The sequence below is a fragment of the Thunnus maccoyii genome, chromosome 3, assembly GCF_910596095.1.
Source record: "Thunnus maccoyii chromosome 3, fThuMac1.1, whole genome shotgun sequence".
Classification (NCBI taxonomy): Eukaryota; Metazoa; Chordata; class Actinopteri; order Scombriformes; family Scombridae; genus Thunnus; species Thunnus maccoyii.
In genome coordinates, this window is record NC_056535.1 from 17,084,637 (window position 1) to 17,106,684 (window position 22,048).

The 22,048-nt window shown below is 39.6% G+C and overlaps 2 protein-coding genes across 2 annotated transcripts in view; both read left to right on the forward strand.

Moving 5' to 3' along the window:
• Positions 1-53: 53 nt before the first annotated feature.
• LOC121894309 (prostacyclin synthase-like) lies at positions 54-8,425 on the forward strand. Its single transcript, XM_042406831.1, has 11 exons — positions 54-240; positions 795-1,027; positions 1,845-1,968; positions 2,834-3,009; positions 3,474-3,617; positions 4,143-4,270; positions 5,004-5,185; positions 6,653-6,806; positions 7,237-7,418; positions 7,839-7,990; positions 8,113-8,425. Exons 2-11 carry the CDS (start codon positions 960-962, stop codon positions 8,261-8,263), a joined length of 1,461 nt encoding a protein of 486 aa, XP_042262765.1. The 5' UTR covers positions 54-240; positions 795-959; the 3' UTR covers positions 8,264-8,425.
• A 2,351-nt stretch (positions 8,426-10,776) lies between these two features.
• The window catches only part of LOC121894393 (potassium voltage-gated channel subfamily B member 1-like), a 33,905-nt gene continuing 22,633 nt past the window's right edge, over positions 10,777-22,048 (forward strand). The window contains exon 1 of the mRNA XM_042406964.1: positions 10,777-11,331. Within this exon, the coding sequence (XP_042262898.1) occupies positions 10,777-11,331 (555 nt within the window). The remainder of the gene's footprint in view (positions 11,332-22,048) is intronic.

The window sequence follows — 22,048 nt, forward strand, 5'->3', positions numbered from 1 at the left end:
ACTACAGTGGCCAAGTTGATTTGTAAGTGACCTATTTACAATACAGAGATTAACCCTGAGTGAAAAAAAAACTGGAAAATGTTTCATAAATTTGGAGGAATATTTTATTTTTGACGTGCTGGGAAGGAAATGAGGGGAAAGCCTCATAGATTTGAGCTTCAGGCTTTCCCTCCCAGGACAGCTCCTCCACTTCTCCATTTCTGACGTGCCGAACTGACCATACAACAGGTGGAGACATATGTGGGTAATTTCAGCTGAGATTAAGTCCAAAAAGGAAGCGGGAGTTTGTGTGTGACTCAGAATGACACTAATGGAGTGTCGCTTACGTGAACATTTGCATGCTAAAAGTACACCTCCTTCAGCCTTCCTACATCCCTCTAAGTTGTTCCCAAACTAGGAAAAGACTGTTGATTTGTGCAGTGTTGAATTTGATGTAATTGGGGTCTTGCAGGAACGAACAACTGGTAAGAATTTGGAGAAAGCTAAACATTATTTTACACCTGTAAACAAGAGTCTATGTAATTCTAGTGGTTTCATCATGAGCATTTTCCAAAATAAGGCAGAGAAATAAGAAGTACACCTTACACCTAATGAAATCTGATGTCTTTTGTAGTTGATTAAGACTTACTCTGTCTTGCATAAATTCCCATGAATAGATAGCCTTACTGTATATCCTGCAAAACAAGTGTTAGATGGGAATTAGATTAATATCGTTTTACTTCCTTGAGTGTCCTTGGTTTACTCTTTTTTTTTTTTTTTTTTTTTTTTTTGTTTGTTTGTTTGTTTTTTTAAAGAATGACGTGGTATATGCTTCATCATGGAAGTTTTAGAGTCTGAAAATGTTATGACTGGACCGGTCGTCGGCAAATGACGCAATTGCGTGTAAGGAAGCCACATAAAAAGCATGTGTGGGTTGAGGACAGTACAGTGACTGAGGAGTTGGGACATAAACACACGAGATGATCTGGACCATTTTTCTGCTCGTCCAAGCTGCCCTGCTTTATTTCATTCTCACACACAGAACCAGGTAAGTTACTATGTGGGTCACCTGTGTTGTCTTTAATGCACTGGATATATGCTTAGAACAAAGAAAGCAGAGGAAGTTATCTGTTATGACACTGGAATCGTTTTTTTTACATTTCCTTTTAACATTTGTGTTTACATTGTCTATCTTTCACCCAGTGTATATTGTTTATGATACAAATTATAATGTTATTAAACATTTTGCGTCACTAAGAGCAGGTCATTAATAGCAATACCATTGTGATGATAACAATAATAGACTTACCACGCGTTTTATCACCGCACCCAAGCAAACCCATTTAATCTGTTTAAGTTAAGGTTGTTTCCACTCCGGTCTGAGGAATGTGGCTAAACTACTACAGTGGTAGAGATAGAAGTGTCCTGGGGAACCTTCACACCTCACTGGTTTTTGTTTTCCTTTTGAGAAAATAAAACAAATCTGTGATGCAATGATCATTTTTCAACTAATCCCTGTTACTGTTAACAGTGACCTTTACCTCAAACAATAATCTCATGATAAAAGGCTAGTCATACAAACCAAACACAGACTGCACTCTGTGTACACTGAGAGCTACTGGAAACCCTAAAACTAATGTTGTTGTTTTTTTCTACTGGCAGACAATAAGGGATACGCATTTGTCAAATGAGATAAAATCACAGTTTTATTTGTCCAGGACTGTGTGTTTGGTAGTGTCCTTTAATACTGTCATGTCAGGTGGATGAAGTTCCAAGAGAGACAGATCAGTCTCTTTGAATTAACAATACACCTTTATATTTATTTGATAATCAGTTTCACTTTTTATTTTTACTTTTTTCTTTAGATCCAAGTCTGAGCCACCTTTAGACAAAGGAATAATCCCGTGGTTAGGCCATGCACTTGAATTTGGCAAAGATGCTTCCAAGTTCTTGAACCGAATGAAGCTGAAACATGGCGACATTTTCACAGTGAGTAGAAGAAACTTAAAGATGATGAACTTTTGACAAAACAGTCTCACCCCTGTAGATGTTTTTAAATATCTAATGTCACTGTAAGGACGTAACCTCCCCGTGGAGGAGGTCTTAACATGGTTCAGAAAATATGAAAATTTAAACAAATTCAACACCAACAACTGGGCAAACAGGAAGATAATATGATATTATTAAAAGCAGAAGTTCTACAAAATAGACCTCGATATGATGTTGTTTTGCTATTTTCAATGTCAAGAAAGAACTTTGAACTCTGAATGTAATTTTACAATTGACGGCACTGAATGCTTAGTTAGTTTTGAGGCTAAATTTGGAGGGATTGCGTGAACGTGAAAGGGAAGTGAATTGAAATCAAACTTGCTGTAGAATTTTCTGCTTGTTTTCATGTTACACAATATAATCTGGAGGCACTTCTGCTTTTCCAAATGTAATTTACACATTTGAGAATATGTTCATATATGCTGTTAAAACAAAATACAAAGTTTCATATTTCTTTAACGATATTAACAAATCATTTTCTTAAAAATGTAATCTAGAGTTTTGTATTGATTCAAGATTAAAGGGAAACTTTAATCCCTGAGAAACATAGTAAACTAGTGAATTTGCTTTCCTTAAAAAAAAAACTGTAGTTAAGATATGAGATATATAAGAATAATCCCAACTAGTTATTGTGATATAATATCACATAATTCAATTCATGATCATTACTTGTAAATAAGATTATAAGCCATTTTCACTGCTTTTAACACTATATTTTTTAACTGACAAGCACTTAACAGGCCTGAATTACTCATCTTCCTCAACATTATACCTGTATCTCATATACGTCTGCGCTCATTGATAGGTGCGTGCCGCTGGACGTTACGTGACAGTGATGCTGGATCCACACTCATACGACTCAGTAATCGATGACTCCGGTTCCCTGGACTTCACTCGATATGCGCAGGTGCTCATGGAGAGGATCTTCAACTTGCGGCTCCCATATCACCAGCCAGCTAAAGCAAAAGCAATGATGAAACAGTATGTCCTTATTATTTATACTCCAAAATGAGAGCACGTACTGTATATGTTCATTTTCATATTATATTAATGTGGAAGTGAAATTTGTTCGTGGAAATCCGCCCAACTTCCCATGAAGTCTCATGAATACGTTGCTGGGGATATTTCTGTGGCACACCCTTCCCATTTTTGAAAATCTTGTTTTGTTATTGCTCAGTTGTGATCTACTACTCAGATTTAATCTGAGTTAAGAGTGCGCACCTTTCCCCTCCTTTCTTTGCTACTTGTGTAACCACTTCATCTCAAAGTTTGCTAAATATAATACCTATGTTATGTTACTGAAGGGGAAACATAGGTAGGGCTAAGTCAACAAGTGAGCATAAATAATGTGTGTCAGTGGTTTCACAACACCGTCAGGAATCCCTTCGACTGTACAGTAGTTCACTTTTTCTTCCTTTGTAACCTCAAACCTTCTGTGTCCGCAGGCACTTCCTGGGAATGAATTTTGCTGCCCTCAACAGCACCATGAGCAGGCACTTGCAGGCCTTGCTGAAAGCTGAGATGCCTCAGAACCAGAAAGACCAGAAAGAGGAGGGACTGTTCAACTTCTCTTACAGCGTGCTCTTTAAGTAAGAACACCCACATGCTATGTCAAAAGAAACATGCGTTCATGTTAAAAGCACTCAGATAAACAGTTTACACACCAGTCAATCCTGCGGTTGTCTGTTAGTAAATACAGCAAGAATAATGAAGGATGACTCCGCTCTATCAGGCAAATGTTTGAGGACACCTTTGTGGTTGAACATGCAGCCCATTTTTGGTAGAGCGGATGTGAATCAAAATGTAGCCTCTTCTTTTGCAGCTTTCATGATAAGAGGTGTCATTTACTAAACAGAGAAGAGTAGTGGAGTCAGACCAGAATACATCTGGAACGTGAAACAGTATATGATAGAAATGTTTACCAGGAGGAGATGCTTCACAGTGTGTGGGCCAATGGAAAAATACCTGCTGAAAGTGAAGTGCTTGTGTGTGATGGCTTTCAAATGGAAAACCTGTATGGGCTTATTATCTTTCCATCAAGTGTAAAAATGGTTACCATTCATCAAGTGCAGGCTCCCACACTTTCTCACACTTTGTATCTACTTTCTCTGCAGGGCGGGGTACCTGACGCTGTTTGGAGGAGAGCAAAACAACAACAGCACAGATCCCTTAAAAGTCTACGAGGAGTACCGGAAGTTTGATGGTCTCTTAACCAAAATGGCAAGGGGCACACTGAAGCCAGGTACTAACCGCACACTAACAATTCTCACAATTAACCACTAAACTTAACGCACCCGCTGATATTATTCATCAGGTGATCATCGGTCAAAGAACAGTTATCTGAAAGCACAACTTAACTGTCATTAAATGATAAAAGTTGTCTCTCAGCTATGATTCATAAGAAGTGTCGATCTAAATCATCGGCTTTACAAGCCATGAATCAGGAGAAGATGTAACTCGTGACATCACTGTTTATCTTTGTCACGATGTCTCCCACTAATGTTCTTTGACATCATCAATCGCTGCTCCCTCAGCTTGTTTTGTGGTTGCCATGACAAGTCTCACTTCCTAAGCAGTTACTTACCTAGCATTTAGAGGTCTGTTTATGTTTTTTGGGGACTTTTACGATTCACCTCTACAGACTGTGATCTAACTTGTATATACAGCTGACTACACCTTATTTCCTCAGGCTTTGTTTTCCTTTGTGAACTGTGTCATTGTACATGATCGAATCTGTTCCACCCATAGTACGCAGTGAAGTCAGCTAATTACAATATTATTGCGTACGTCCTCCAGTTGTGCCTGTTATACCTGTCCATTATTGAAATATTGTTCTTCTCCCACCTTTTGTGTACAATTATATCTATTCATTTATCATGGCATGTCATTCAACAATCAGATTGAGCTCAACTGTTACTATTTTCCCTCTGACTCACTCTCTCACTCCCTTTTTGATGTTTATCTGTGTGTGACAGAGGAGAAGAGGACAGCCCAGACTGTTCGGCAGAGACTGTGGGAGCTTTTGGCTCCAGCAGGTCTGACTGAGGACTCAGGGTCAAGCCCTTGGCTTCATGCCTACAGGCAGCTCCTGCAGGAGGAGGGGGCCGATGAGGAGACGCAGAGGAGGGCCGTGCTGTTGCAACTCTGGGCTACACAGGTGAGTGAGACGTCAGAAGAATGGCATGATGTGCAAAGCGATCATTTCAATTGTCGATCAGAACAAGAGATAAGGTGAGGTGCCTGTGTAATCCGATTAACTTGATGCTGCTGCATTCCTATGAGGTTGTTTATGTCTGAGATGTCCTCAAAGAGACTTGAATTCAAAGTGACATAGGGTTGCAGTACGCCTCTTTGGCACTTGAGTGTGCTGTTCACCTCTGCTTTCACAGCAAATCTGGAAAGAGCCTCAGGAATATAAGATAAAGAATTATAATTGAACACAGTGTCTGTTTTGAGACTACTTCTTATCATCTTGGACCTTTAAGAAGAGGGAATGTTGGCATGTTTACTATTTTTGCCTCAGAAAACAACTTGATTGATAATTGTCACTATAGCACACAGTTCTCCTAAAGAATCTGTGTGTGAAATGAGTCAAAAAAGTCAAGTATCAGGCTATAATTGCCTCCTCCCATCTTAAAAAAAAGAGAAGGGGATTTCTGTTGGTCTTGTCTTGTGTTTGCTCACATCTAACTGGACTGACTCATACAGTCTTGGCTACAGTCCTGCTGGAGGGCTTTATTGCAGCCAGGGTGTTAATCAGAAATTTACTTCAACATTTGTCTTACCCTGCGGACTGTTACTCATCTTTTATTGTACTTGTCGCCATGGTTTACACAATTTTAGTTGAATCACATTTTCAATTTCCCTAAATCTTCAGTGGCAGACATTAATATATTTGTGCATGATATACTTGGACATTCAGAGGTTTTGTTAGAGGGAGAATTAAAACAGTTATAACAAACTGTTGTTAATATTCAGTACAAACAAGCAGTAAAATATTTCTATATCTGTGCAAAGTCTCCTACACTCAGTTTGGAAGGCGTTTCGTGGCCTTGTGACGCACATTTTAATGGAGACACAAGTCCTGCCATCAGCAGTGGACATGTTCTGTAAATAAAGCATTAATTACACTTTGTAGTGTATTTGAAGTGACTAAGGAGGCAATTTCATGGTAATTTATTCACTATATTATATTTGCATTGTTCACTATGTTATGTAACTACTCGTTGTGGTTTGCCGTAAAACTAAATAGCTTCGATGTCCTGCCCTTGGACGCAGGCAGATGGCAGGGGACCTAAGGTTTCAAATGGCTTTCCTTTTTAAGTAAACCATTACTGCGCTGTGCTTTGCTGGTAGTGAGACTATCCAGAGCTTCTCATCTCAGACACATGAGAAGAGGCCGTTTGTTTTTTATCTCATCAGCACTAATAATTTATTAGACTATTTGATTTAATTTAACGTGTGCTTTTGTTCAAACTCTAATAAAACATCATGAATACTATGGGTGTCATGTGATGTTCTTATTTGCTGTTACCAAATAACCACCTGTGCTGTCACTATGCAACGGCAGAGTGAGAGAGACGACCTTATTGCCGTGCTCATATGAGTCTTTGTTTGTTTCCAGGGTAATGTGGGTCCTGCTGCGTTTTGGTTGTTGTCTTACTTGTTGACAAATCCTGAAGCTCTGACAGCAGTGAGGAGGGAGTTCAGCGAGATCTCACAGACGGAAACATCTGAGGCTCCTCAGCTGGACAGACCTGCGAACACCCCTGTGTTTGGTGAGTTAAATTCCAGTTTATGTAAACAGGTGGATGTTTATTGGTTGTAGGGTGTCTTTTTGTCCACAAGATGAGGTAGAAACAAAAGTCTGAATTCACAGTTTGACACGTTTACAGAATGCAACATATCATCCATATGAAGTGTAACCGGGACTAATGTAAATTACAAAATCATCATCATCATATTCACATTACATTTGAAAGAGAATTATTCAGCTAAAAGCACATCAAAGTGCAAAACAATTCAACAAATGAGCTGTTTATATATAAATCCAAATTCAGAATATTGTGCAATTTAGTGACTGCAAAAATCTGAGAGGCAAAAACACACAGAAAATAGATGAATGCCACAGAAATGTGAACAAAAATGTATATGACCTTTGTATTTGCTCTTTATAAGATGTTCACAACCCTTTTCACCCCTTCCCAGATAGTGCCTTGGAAGAGACGCTCAGACTCACCGCTGCCCCCTTCATCACCAGAGAGGTAGTGCAGGAAAAAACCCTCCACATGGCTGATGGCCGAGAATACCTACTGAGGAAAGGAGATAGGGTGTGTTTGTTCCCCTTCAACAGCCCTCAAATGGACCCTGAGATTTACCACGAGCCACAGGTTTGTAGTCCTGTCTTATTGAAATAATGGCTTTCCTGTTCCCAACCTCCCCCACTTCATCAAAACCCACCCGTGCTGCCAACAGGAATAGAAGTAATTGTCTTAGGGACTAGTTGGAGGCAGACTTAAGTGTAATTAGCATCTGTAGTTTGTTTATGTAAGGTGGAATCAACGCCTACACAAAGCTGACCCTGTATTACCCAGTGAGAGGTCAAACCCAGAGCTGTGGACCATAGAGGGATTAGCCGAGCACTTGAACTGAAACACAGCTAATAGGCGTGGGAAGGACACTGCAAGGCTACATAATAAAAATCTGTCCTCCATAAATCAGACAAATAAACAGACATTAAATTGTATGATTAATTATTGAATGCATGCATCTAATGTCTGCTGTGCAAAAAAAATTTGTTTCCTTTTCAGAAATACAAGTACGATCGTTTCCTGAATGAAGACGGATCAGTGAGGAGAGATTTTTATAAAGGAGGGAGGCGGCTGAAATATTACACCATGCCATGGGGTGCAGGGACCAATGGCTGTGTGGGAAAACAGTTTGCCATCAATACCATCAGACAGTGAGTGTCCCAGAATTGGTGCACTACATAACTGGTTAAAATGTTCCACAGTGGAGGAGTTTGTTCCATTTATTTGTACGAGAATGTCCTAATTCAGTGTTTTATCTGTGTTTACTCTCCAGGTTTGTTTACATGGTGTTGACTAACTTCGATTTGGAGCTGTGTGACCCAAATGCTCAGATGCCGGAAGTGGATCCTGGTCGTTATGGATTCGGGATGCTACAACCAAAGGGAGACTTGCTCATCCGATATAAAACTAGGACTACACACTAGGACTTTCAAGTCAAACACATCAAAACATATATTTTTATGTACATTTCAGCACATGCACATTGTTTATAAAGTGTCAATATGCCCTTTGTACTTTTGTATTCTATATTTATATACAGTATATAATTATTTTGTTATTTAACAATAAATGTAAAACATTATGTATGATACTGTGTTGTCAAATTTCTTTGAGTGTTTCCAGCTTCTTAAAAATGGTCCTTTACAGCCACACATTGTGAGTAAAACTAAAATAATGATGCGGTGGAAATTTGACGAGCACTCACAATGTGTCATTTTAAAGGGCTGTGGGAACACTGGAGCATGGCTCTATAGTGAGTATGAGTGTAATGAGGGGACTGGCTGTACTGTAAACAGAGCCAGCCACACATCTGTCACACTGACACATGCCTGCTGTTTGCAGAGTGAAGCTGAGTGGAAAGTTTAGATTTGTGTGCCGTTTGGAAAGCAGCTGACCACATGTACTAGCAGGAGGAGATCCGCCACAGATTGTGAGATAATGTGTAGGTTATTTGAAGGGGAAAAACTCTATTTCTAGTCACATTTCAGTGTTTCTTTCAGTTTGCATCATGTTTAGGCCATGATGTGAAAAGATGATATCAAAGTGTGGATAAAATCATAGACAAAATCACACTCAGGAGAATTTGTATTGAGTCCTCTTGTATGGATTAATGGAACCAAACGATCCACACTGTCTTTGCTAAGGCCGTGAAAAATACTATTGAACAGAAATTCCTTATATCATATATTGTATTTTTTTTTTTTTTTTACATTTTTTCACTACAGTATATTCACGTTCACTCATCCAAGAAAAAAAAATCATTATAATATTTCAATGGGGACTTACAGCATGTCTGCATGTCAATAGTGGTTTACTGCATTATACCTTTTAGTACTTCCATAGATCCCCTATTCCAATAGGAACATGTAATGTGTGGTAGCCTCAATTCGATCTGCAATAATCCTGCCGGAAACAATGCATTGTAATAGCATTATTATAATAGCTGTAGGTCTATTTTAACTTTCTGAAATAAAAGATTTGAAGGCCTATAACACTGTTTTCTACACACTGCTGCACAAAGCAGAATTACAGTGTATTGTGGATGCTCTTAGCTGCGGCTCTGTGAGGGTTAAACTCGCACAGGCTGCGCCGCTGGAGGAGCCTCAGTGAAATCAGCCTCTGCAAGATCCCGCTCACAGTCACAGGCGCCGGCCAGCAGGCATACACACACACACACACACACACACACACATACACACACACACACACATACACAAACACACACACACACACACGCACACACTGTGATCAGGTAGAGGAGAGCTACTGAGAGTATCCTCGGCTGCTCTCTCTAGAGTCTACTTGTTGAATCACCACAGGAGGGGTGGTCAAAGCAGACTGGACGTGATATCGATGTAAAACAATTATATTTCTCAACATGTCGGGAGGTAGCTCATGATGCCTCCATCAGCTTCCAACAGAGCAACGGAGACCTGGACGGGTAAAACAAGTTTTAACGCGTTTAGCCTACTCTTGAAATGTTGCTGATGTTCGTCCGCGAGGTGAATCGGGATATACTGTACGGGAGACAGGTATGTGTTATATTTCTTTACTGTGTTTACATCTATGTTTGGCTTCAGGCTTCATTTTTATAGGCTAAAGAGCTTTGTAGCACTTGGGTTCAGTTGGATATTCTATGTCCTGCCCTTATTTTGCTTAGCTGGTCACTATTATAATATCTGCTGTTTGACTGTCAGCTCATGTAAGTAAATGTAATGTTCTGTTGCATGACTCAGATATACGCAAAGTAATGTAATTATTTGTTCAGTTTGGCTCGGTTAAAATTAACTTTATATATCCGTATATTTACTTGTCTTTTGAAAATACATGATTCTCGATATCGGCATATAACACTGCCTAAACTTGTAGAGAGATAATGTGTTATGGGCTCTTAATCAAAGTTGATAATCGGTGTTAGTATTAGTCCCGCTCAATATCCCTTGAGAGAACAGTTCAGCATCACATTCACATTTCTCATTCACAACTACGCTTGCCTGTATGAACCGGGATTGACGGCTGTCCCACTCGAGCTGAGACGTTTCAGCACCAGAGTCCGTGGACAGCGACAATCAGCAGAGTGACAGACAGGCGTTTCAGCACCGGACAGCGCTCACAAGTAGAGTCCAGTTTATCATTGGCCCGGCTCTCCACCCCCACCGCCACCCTTGTCAGCAAGAAAAGCGGCTGTGCCTCTTAAAGCTGATTAAAATATCTATTTGGTTCTCTGATGAGTGGATAAACCACCTGACATTGCTACTGTAGGACACCGGCAGTGCCAGTTTAACAGCGCCTAAATAATTTCTTTTTTTTTTTCTTTTATTACAGCGACAGGAAAAAAGGACAGACCCTGATGCGGTCATCTACAGGGCCATGTCTTCTTAATCTACCAGACTGTAACTTCCAGTCTTTTCAAGTGACGGAGTGACTTTGAGTCAAGATGAACAAAGGGGTATCTCGGTCGGCCCACACGCTGCCACCGGATACGATGGACATCATCCGGAGCAAGAACCACTCCCGTCGAGTGAGACTCAACGTCGGGGGTCTTCTCCACGAAGTCTTGTGGAGGACGCTGGACAGGCTGCCCCGTACAAGACTGGGCAAACTGAGAGACTGCAATACCCACGACTCTATCATGGAGATATGCGACGACTACAGTTTGGATAACAACGAGTACTTTTTCGACAGACACCCAGGCGCATTCACGTCCATTCTGAACTTCTACCGCACTGGAAAGTTGCACATGATGGAGGAAATGTGCGCCCTGTCATTCAGCCAAGAGCTGGACTTCTGGGGCATCGACGAGATCTATCTGGAGTCCTGCTGCCAGGCCAGGTATCACCAGAAAAAGGAGCAGATGAACGAAGAGCTCAAAAGAGAGGCTGAGAACATGAGAGAGAGGGAAGGCGAGGAGTTTACCACCACATGTTGTTCCGAAAAGAGGAAGAAACTTTGGGACCTCTTGGAGAAGCCAAGCTCATCGTTTGCTGCTAAGGTAGTGTCCAAGTCAGCTTTTCACCCTGCTCTTCTTATTGCCACACTGCCAGGGCAGATAAGTGAAAGTAGTAGGTAACCTGAGAGAGAATAGCAATGCATTGCAGCCAACAGGCCTATATTTCTTAAGTTTTAAATAATGATTTTCCATCAAGTGGAATGAAGGTTGCTGAGTAGGTTCAGGCCCTAATGAGTAGGGTTTAAATTTGGAAAATAGTTAAGGCAAAATGAGAGAAGGGGAGCATGAGAATTTTAATATCCAGAGGCTAGTATAAATCTCACTTTGAGGCTGGTTTGATCTGATGTCTGCCTTTCTTTTAACCTGAATCAGTGCTTTTAATCCGTATCTTTCAGCATCTGGACTGCAAGAGGGAGAAGGAATGAGAGAAAGAAATGCTGTTGTACCCGGAGGTGAAAGTCAAAGCTTTCTGCAAAGTTTTGCTTATTCATCTCTGTGTGTAACAGTATAACTTTGGGAACAAATTTTGTTCCTCCACTTAAATCAATAATCTTAACTAGGTGTGCTTTCCTGGGGAAAAAAAGACTCATGTGCAGTTTTTCTGGTGTCAATTAAAACCCCCTCTGTTGGTGCTTTTTTAGATGAATACATGACAGCCTTCATTGTCTCCTTTTATTGGATTTAGTCAGATCCCAGTTCCTAAGCCAGTATTGTCTGCATGCAGCTCTCTTGGGGTAATTATTGAATGTTTGTTTTTCATTGGCAACACCAAAGCAGATGCAAAGACAGACACTTTTTGTTAGATTAATAATATGTCAGGACTGCAAGGAACCCTACTGCACAAATACATATTTTTAGACTATCACCTCCTTTCAACATTCACTCCTCTTGGCTTCATTAGCCACCCTTGCTTCATTTCCAGCCCTGTATTCAATCATCCAGTTCATTAACAGGCTCATAGCTCACACTCCAGGAACAAGAGTATTTCACTTTGCTGGATCAATGGGTATAGTCATGTTAACAGAATTTTTAAGTGAACTGACTTCGCGAAAGATGTGACTGGGTAAACTTCCAATTAAAATATTAAATATCTACCCAACTGTATATCACCAATACAACAACTGTTTTGGGAATCTGCACATTGAGGGATGTTGCCCTTTTCAATCATTCGACCTTTAGCAGGGAGAGTGAATGAGAACAGTTCAGCATATTCTGTGCTACACTTCCAGAGAGGATGTCAAGCTTTACTCAAAATGTAGATTGAAATTATAGCCTCACCATGTATCACAGATTAAAATGCCTGACAGTGATACACTTGGCTCAGAAACATGTTGCAAAGACAGGACACCGTCTCTGTGGGAAGTCATGTTTGGCATTCCAGACACAAACGATACCATGGTCAAATCATTACTCAAAGAAATTTCAATGCATAATTCATTCAATTCATCTATTGAAAAAACCTGCTCCATCCCTGATCTTGAATAAATAAAATTCCTAATTATTTTTCTTAAATATTCAATCGCAGTGCTCAAAGACATGCCCCATTTAAGACACTCACCCCTCAGTTTTCTCTTGAGCTTTCTGAAACCATTAACAGCAGAAACAAAATATCACTTTACACAAGATCCTCTGGTATTCATGCCGATTGACAGACCAACTAGTAGCAAAGGAAATGTGTGTTAGATTAAAGTAAAATCTGACTTTAACACCTCATTTCAGTCAAACTGTAATGCTAATGCATCTCCAACAGATTATCTCTAAAACTGAACTTTATTGCAGCTGAAGCTATTAATCATCATTTTATGTTTGGTCACATGTTAAAGATCAAAATCAAGACCCTCTAAAGCAACAGAGGTAGTGGTAGAGGTTTACCAGATCCACTTATTTTAGTGGCGAGTAGCTAATTTATTTTTTTATTTTTATTTTTTTACCGGTAATCACTGAAATGGAGGTCTTGTCTGAGTTGCCAGTTGACACTGTGTACACCTATTGTAGTTATATATAATTAAGTCTAATACATAAGTCCATAAGTCCTACAATAATTACTACCTTTACAAAACTGTAAGGGTAGACCAAAGTCAATTATTGTTGAGACTATGGCCAAGAAGTTTGAAAAACTAATTTTTAGCTGTGTCAGACCAATCAGAACATATCAGTAAATGCATTTAAAAATAAGAACATTACAATTTTTAAAAACTATCTAGTGAAAAACAACACTCTGATCTGTCCAAGGCTTTTCATATTGATGATCATAGATTTATTAATAAATTGGATTTTTTGGAGGGGATGATTTTGCTAAAAGCTGGTTTATCTGGTAGAACTCAGGCTATATTTGCTGATGGTATCTAATCAACCCCCTTCAAATTGACACAGAAGTTCCTCAAGAATCTATAGTGGGTCCTCAATTATTGCCAGTGTATATTAATAATCTAATTTGTCCATTAGACATTTTTATGCAGATGACACCATCTTGTACACACCAGTTGAATCATTAGTAGATGACAATGTGTTTTTTTGATGTTCTTCATTTGTTTCTCATAATTTTTTGTTTTAAAATGCTTATTAACTAGGTTTTATTTACAAAAATACATACTGCAGCTATTTCTCTTCCAGCTATCCAAACAAAAAGATTTTTTATATCTCAAATAGAGAGATGAGCTAAAATCTAAAATAAATGTCATATCCATATTTTGACTTGTTGGAGATAAGCTGTACTCTCACATTGCTCAACTTACCTTAAAATGACTTTATTTGAAGACTTGATACAGAGACAGATGCCATAGTCATGTGAGCTGCATGAGTATGTTAGGGATTGTACATTTTTCACCATTTCTCATATTAGGCTTTTTCTCCAAAACCTCTCACAGAAAATATTTCCTTTGATGATTTAAAGAGTATTAAATACTAAAGGATCACAGGACTGACTGATCTTAAGTATTAAACTTGTGAAAACTAGACAAAGAGAAACCATCTATCAGCTCTGGTTTAAACGATTACACAAGACTTTGAAAGTAGAATATTCTCTCTTGTTGTATAATGTTTAATCAATGACTTTCTTTTAAAAAAAAATTAGACTTGTGATTGTTCCTTAAAGCTAACATTATAGCCTGTGTTTGAATTGTGCTTATCATCTTTCATGTAGTTATTCTCAGGTTTCTTATGAAAACAAATTTGATTTCAGTGACACTACCTGAGCAAATAAGTATTTGAATCTGAATATTTACTCAGTTCTGCTGTTGTTCACTGAGCTCACAGGACCATGAATTAATTTTTTTTTGTTATAAAATAATAGTCCAGAGCATGACCAAATATTCATAGTTTTCTTATGTAACAGTGTTTGCACTGCAAATTTGAAGTAGGCTCATGACATGGTCCATTACACAATAATTAATTAAGAATCAGCACCATTTGCATTTATGCAATATTTTGTAAAATTATTACACATCAGCTTCAAAAACATCTTAACAAACACAATTTCCATGTTATGAATGTGCCTTTAGGCTCTTGACATTCATTTTTGTACATTTTAACATCGGCTCATGTCTTTCCTCCACTGTCACTGTGCCATTCAGCTTGAATGATGTAATTCTTCACACACAGTCCAACAGAGCACAATTCATTCCCCCCAGCACAGCTCTATCTGCATGCAAGATCTCGTCCTCAGCTAAACACAGCCAAGCTGTACATGCTGTTTGTATATTTAAGGGACAGGGAAACTTTTGAATGAAAGTGGGGGGGTGACGGGGTTGTTTGACAAATAGGGCTATTGCCTCATGGTTTAGTTTTCCATATGAGACAGAGAACAGTAAAAATGTCAAATTGAGGTTAAATGGCAGCCATTAAATGCAGCCTTGTTTCTGGAGTTTAATTGAAGAGTTGCGTCGGTGACATGGCTTGTTCCCAAACACATATTCCGCCTCATTTATTTTTCAGTGCTGATGAAATTTTAATTGCACATTAATAACGCTTGACTTAGTGCCGGAGATAGAAGGTGTGATCCAGAATATCTATAGCTCCAGATGTCATCTCATCCTGAACCTTTAGGAGTTATAACCTCCCCAAAAATACACATAGGCAGCAGTGCTCGTTCTAAGACGAGCCATTTTTCACGTCAAAGTAGCAGTGAAGGACACCATGTGCATGTGCAGCACTGGATAGTCTGTCTTTCTGCTTGGAAGTGTTGAGGTGTTACTGAATAGTTTAAGGCCCACTTGAGTCTGCATTTCTACCATGGGCCTGCCCGCTAAATTATTTAACATAACAATATGGACTCCTGGAAACACAGGCAAAACTTTCAGGTAATCATTTCATCAATAAAAGATAAGCTCTTGTTGATACTGAGCAGTATGTGCCGAACGCATATGTCGTCATTTTTAATGTAGCCCAATGGGAGGAAAGGACAAGCGGGTTGTGAATGAAACCAGTCTATGTAATACAGCATGTCTCAGCAGGCCTCTGTTGCTCAGTACTCCCTAAGGTGCAGTTCAGTCTCGAAGGGTTCACAGTCGCCCTATAAATCATTCTCCCAGGGGTTTGGCATTAAAACCGTCACCACAGTAATCTCTGAAAATAGCTTAATTTAAAGGCCCTTGATAACTTCTATCTCATCAGAATATTATGAGCGATGAACACACAGTTTCCTGCTAAAGTTAGAGGAGTTTAGGTTATTTCACCAGGAAGATTTCAGTGTCTGTGTTTTTGTCTGTGCTGGGTTGAAAGAGGTGATGTCACATACTTCCAGGAACCAATCATAATGAAGCAGTATTTGAATCATCTGATGACAGTGGGATGACAGTGCTGCTAAACCGATCAATCAAATATGATCAGATATTTTGAACTTTGATTGTGACTCATTTAGTTATGAATAATGTTACTGAGAAATACATTTTAAGTTTCCATGTGTGTAAACTTTAGTCAGTTTCAGCATAAGTTACCTTTCATAGTTTTAATATGTGCAACAGTATTATTGCAAAGTTAGATTCAATTATTACCAGAATATCCCAAGAGATATACCTCATCTCACATGCCTCACACAGGCATGGCGTCATGAATCTGGATCAGATTAGCTGTTCTTTTCTTTCTTTTTTTCTGCTTTGGGTCAGTATCAGCTAAATATTTAATGCCTTGGTTTTGTTTCAACATTGTAAGCACAAGCAACGTCCCAGAGCTTAGAAAAAGAGAAAACAAACATGTGTTTTGACATATTGAAAACACATCAATACACCTCAAATTCATAATGTGAAGACAGTTGATATTGTTGAAGACATTGTTTACAGTACAACTTTTTGGTAAAGTGACTGCTGATTGTTAAGTTTCATAGAAATAATGTTGACACATGCAGCTTTCACTTAAGAGACTTTTTTGACATTTTGACACCGTGGGAATTTGAATTCCTGTCTTCTAAAAGCATTGCAGAGCTCTCTACACTCAGTAAAGCTTTGGCCCTGAACAGGATACTGAGCTATAAAAACTGACACTTAGCTCTTTTTGCCTTGGCAGAGGCTGTTTGAACTAATTGCATGGAAACTTCTCCTCTCAGTGAGCCAGAGACAGCCATGACTAGAGGCAGTTAACTGCACTTCTTATCATCAGATATGCCCGCTTGACTTCACTGTAAGCACTTTGCTTTGTTGTTTGTGAAGTCTGAGATCACTCTGTGCGCCCTGGCTATCGCTCTGTGTGGTGTCAGGGTGGAGCAACCCACTGTGTTCTGTTACCTGCGGCACATTCACCCCATATGGCCTGGCAGACCACTTTTTGTAAGAATGGGAAAAAATCGATGGCAAAGACATTAAGATGTAAGGCAAGCTGAGTAAAGCAAGGACACACCCTGACCAGCCATTAGAGAGGGAAGACGTGTGACTTCCCACAGACCACTGCGTGCTGATATCTCTGCACGAGGGAGTGCAGTCGCTCATGCTAACCTCCAGTGCTGTGTCACAGAGAGTGCAGTGACATGCAGCGATACTATGATTTTGTGGTCTCTGTTGTTATTTTCAGCTGTGTCTCCAAGTAATGGAGCAGTGAGTTTCCTCCGTCTGTCCTTTCCTCCCTACCTTTTTTTCACTCTGTTTGTATGTGTGTTGTATGCTAATAACCAGGCATGGGACTATTGAACAGGGTGTATTTTATGAGTCGTTTTCCAGGGCTGTTGCTGGGTGAAAGCAACTCCTCCATTGTGCTTCAGTGAGCTTTGAATAGCCGTAAATCAATGGCGCACAGTTTCCCAGCTGCCAGACTGATTGCAATCCCGTATATCGCCAAGAAGGCTTATGCAGAGTCACGAGGACTGTTTGAAAGATTGACAGATGGAAACAAAGTCTCTCTGACTCTTATCATATCATCTTTCTGTTTTCCTCTATTGTACTCCATCTGCTCATTATTCATACCCAAGTAACCTAATCAGCATGTAGGCACTCATTATTGTGCGATTTCCAAATGTATACAGATAATAACTATCCTCATACTCCATGACGCCCATGAAAATTCCAGTTCTAGCTTTTAATAGTCAGCTCTCAGACCAACAGTACCTCGCACACTTAGAGGTGCATCCAAAATCAATATTTAAGTAGCCACACTTAGAATAGTAGTAATAGTAGCAATAGGTACAACTTTTTACTAATTCCACTTTCTTATTTCACTTTCTTTTTACACATTTAGATTGGTACATTTGAAGACTAGCTTGCTTACCTGTTTTGTTTTCTGCTCAGCCTTTTTCATGATTTCTTTAGCTTCAACTTCATATTAAGGCTGCACTTGAAAGACATCAGTATTGTGCAATGGCAACCACGCAGGCTGTAACGAAGCTCTGCTCTAAACTGAGACATTAGCATTATTGATTTAAACGTGCCTTTGATGCTGTTTGATAAGCGTGCGGAAACGCATGAGTGGAAATTTCCCCTTAGAAAGTAACACATCCCATCAGAGTGGCTGCTAATCAATAGAGACAATCTGCCCATCTGTGAACTGCAGAGATGAGGATTAAATTGTTTGTGTAGTGGGCCAGAGTGCGCTCCATATGCATCTTATTTGCTAAGCCTAAATGATTTCTCCAGGACTTCAAAGACATATGTTGCAATCAGAGCTTCCATATGCATTAGAGCCACAGTTTCCTGTACACTTGATAAATGGACTTTTAGATCCTTTATGCTTGTGACGATAAACAAAATCACTGTTAAGGTACTAATCTTCCATTTCCTCAGAAATTACCAATGAATACTTTTTCCAAGAACATGATTTAGTTCCTGTGGTCAATGACTTCTTCATTAATGGACGTGCTGTGTTACCAATCTGGACAGACCGCTCATTTTGCCTACCAGCTACTTTTCCTTCTGGACCTCTGAGGCTAATTGACTCCATAAATGACCTAATGCACAGGCTCGTTATACATTATTTCACTTCCCCTGTGTGGCTGTACATTGGTTCATACTGCAGGCATGAGAAAAGCTTTCCTTAAAAGATTAAATTGTGGAGAAAATAGTCATTATATACGTTTTAACAGCTTTGATTTCAGTTAGACCTACATGCATGGGGAGAAGGTTATATAGGATTAAGTGTTGTATAAGCACATGAAATTCTCCATCTGAGGTCATGACATGGAAAACAAAATTGGAGTTATGAGGTTTTCACGTGACAACTGCAATATGATTTTGAACTTGGGGATAATATGTTAAATTAGAAGCTCTCTTTAATTAGAAATCACTGTCATACACACGGTGTCTCAAACTTAAAGTGGCAATAATCAATATTTTACAATTTTAACAACGGATGAAATGATTGTGTGTATGTGAAAAGGGTCACTCATGATAATGGACCCACAAATAGTTATCACATGATTTTTGTTCACTGTGACTGCTCACATCACATCAAAAAAATTTCAAGATTTGTCATTGAAAAAGCTCTGATAATCCCTCTGTGCACTACCTGTCCTGCACCAAATAGCAGACAAAGTTAACAACTAGCTTTTGAAGATAATTGAGCATTTAGCAGGTAAAGAGCCCAATATCTCCCATTACGGAGACCAAAACAAAGCTAAATGAGTGAATTTTGGATTTACATTTACCAGATGGCACACACAAGTCTATATGAATGCTAATGCTGCCCTGTCTCTGCAGGGATGTGTAAGTAGCAACAATTTCACCATATTAGCATGATTATGGTAACATGTCAGTGTTGTATTTATGGCTTTTTTCCGCTGCCCCTCAGTTAACAAAAAATCAGTTAATGCAGATTTCAGTTTTTGCTTGAAAACACAAAATGTAATTTTGAAGAAAAACTTTTCAGAGCATTTGAGATGTCATATTTTGACTGTACATTGGCCAGATACTCAATGTGATGTCTGAGCAGGTGGAATGACAAAGAATTCATACATCAATCCATTTCACCAGAGTAAAGAGGGCTCCTTTCTACTCGCTGCAGTTTGCAGCATATGGTTTCAGGAAGAAGTAAGCAACTGTAGCCCTCTGAAACCTGCCATTGCCCCACGGTTTCCATGGAGAGAGGTGATCTAGCTTATCGCGCAAGCCAGCTGGGGCAACATGCACACACACACAGATTCCCACTGCATAGTATCTCTGTTTGACAGACCGACAAAATCCATGCTTTATTTTTAGCACAATGCCTTATCTGGCTTTCCTTATATTCCTCACACATTGGTGCAACTGGGTGTCTGGCTGTAGAGGTCTGACATTTAAAAAGGTGAGAGGTCAACTGTGAGGGGGCGGAGAGACACGACTACTTTGCTGCAGAGCTTCATTCATTATTCAGATGGACCTGTCAGTGAGAGAACATCACTCAAGAAGATGTAGAGTGGTGTGGGGCCCAAGTGGTCACCTGCAGAGTAAAACCCAAGTTTCCAGAGAGTTAGACATTAGAATCCAAATCCATTGCGTGCTAAAGCTACTTCTTAAGCTACAGTTGTACACCACACACTAAGATTTCCATTGCTCACTTGACAGCGTGACACTGAAAAGGTCAGTTTCCAGCCACCCATACAGGAATGACAGGCATGACTGAATAATGCAATGAAACTCTGTAGTCAGTCCAATACATTTTCTGACAGCCGATCTATTTTCTGCGGAGCCTCAATCTGTGTAATCCATCTCTGAGCTTTCACAGATTCCTCCTGCTCTCTGTTGCTCTTTTGGCTTCTTACCCAAACTCAAGTGCTACATGTGCTTTACCCTGCTTGTTATCAATTGGTGACAGCAGAACAAAAAGATTGCTCATGCATTTTTAACCAGCTACCTTCGTCATGCACACCTCATCCAGGGTCACTTAGCCGTAAGGCAAATAGTAAAGAAACACAATGCAGTGACGCTGTAATGGGGGAAGTTCAGAGCTTTGGCCTTTTGTTTGGCTTCAGTACCAGAGCTCAAATGATTTCACCAGACACTATACTTACATCCACTCTTAGTCTTTGTTCCTCAACCATGATATCCTCTGGTCATTTGAGATGGTTGAAGGAGAAAGCTCAGTCACATTTAGAAGAAGCTGTGTCAGGGAGGAAAGATTGCAGCGCTATTATCTATAATGTAAGTTATTCTGAAGCAATTACCTCTCAAGAATAGTGCTGCTTTCTCAAACTGAATTAGTCCATTGTCTTCTCATTACTCTAACAAAAAGCTTCTCAGGTAAAGAAAATTAAACAACATCTAATTACTATTCCACTATAATGGCTTAATGATGAGCAGAGTGCATCTTTTGAATAATGGCTGTCTCCTGTAGGCTCACTATTTGAGACATGGCTGGTCACATGATACACAGGGGTAAGGTTCAGCTCACGTATATTCAAATCAGCCTTTTTCTTCCTAAGTCCATTAGCTTATTGTTATGTGTCCCTCTCAGGCCGAGAGGCGCTTTGTTAAAAGAAAGTGAAAAAGAAAGTGTTCTGAAGCTGAAGATGATGGTAGTAGCTGAGCAGCACAGGTGTTTTTACAACAACACAGACAAAATTTGTATCTACAAAAACAGGCAGAGCATTGTGAGCCGGCGTGTAGAGATTTAAACCGTAAAAAGCACAAATTCTCAACATGTGTTTTCTTTTGGATAAAGAATGCAGCTGTAGTATTTGAAGTCCCTTGTCTCTGTGAAGACGGTAGGAGATCCATGTATGCGCCGCTGCTTACAGTTGCTGTCAGACTAAGGAACAGTAATTACCTGAACTTGATACAGAACCCAACACCTGAAAGCTCCATGGACGAACAGTGAACAACAGGGGTTCAATTAACACAGGATCACCTCCAGTCTCTCACTGTTGGGCATCACTTCTGCCATGGTAGACGGGCTGAATCAAACAAAGTGTCAGGTTACAGCTGTTGCAAGCATATCACCTTGCAATGTTCTGGTAAATGCTGGTGATACATTTAAGTATGAAAGTGCTGCAAACAAAGGAGACTAGCTTCCAATGAGTTTATCTACCCGAGACAAATAAAGTTGCTAAATTAACTGATATACATGAAAAAGGAGAAATACGGAGACTACACACGTTATGTGACTGAAGTAAAATGTCAGCAGGAGTAGAGGCAGATGGGTGAGAGAGATACCCATTGTTCTCCAGTCACGTCTCACTCAATAGCTTCCACTCTTTAGCAAATAGAGTGACAACGCAAAGCAAACACAGGAGCGATGTTGAAAAAAAAAAACCCTGTCATGCAGTTCTCATTTTACAGCTCACTTTGAGTGTGAGATGTTCACATATAGAGAAGAAAACTCACCAAAGCTCTAGATCTAGTTGTGTGATTGGTGCACATTTCAAACC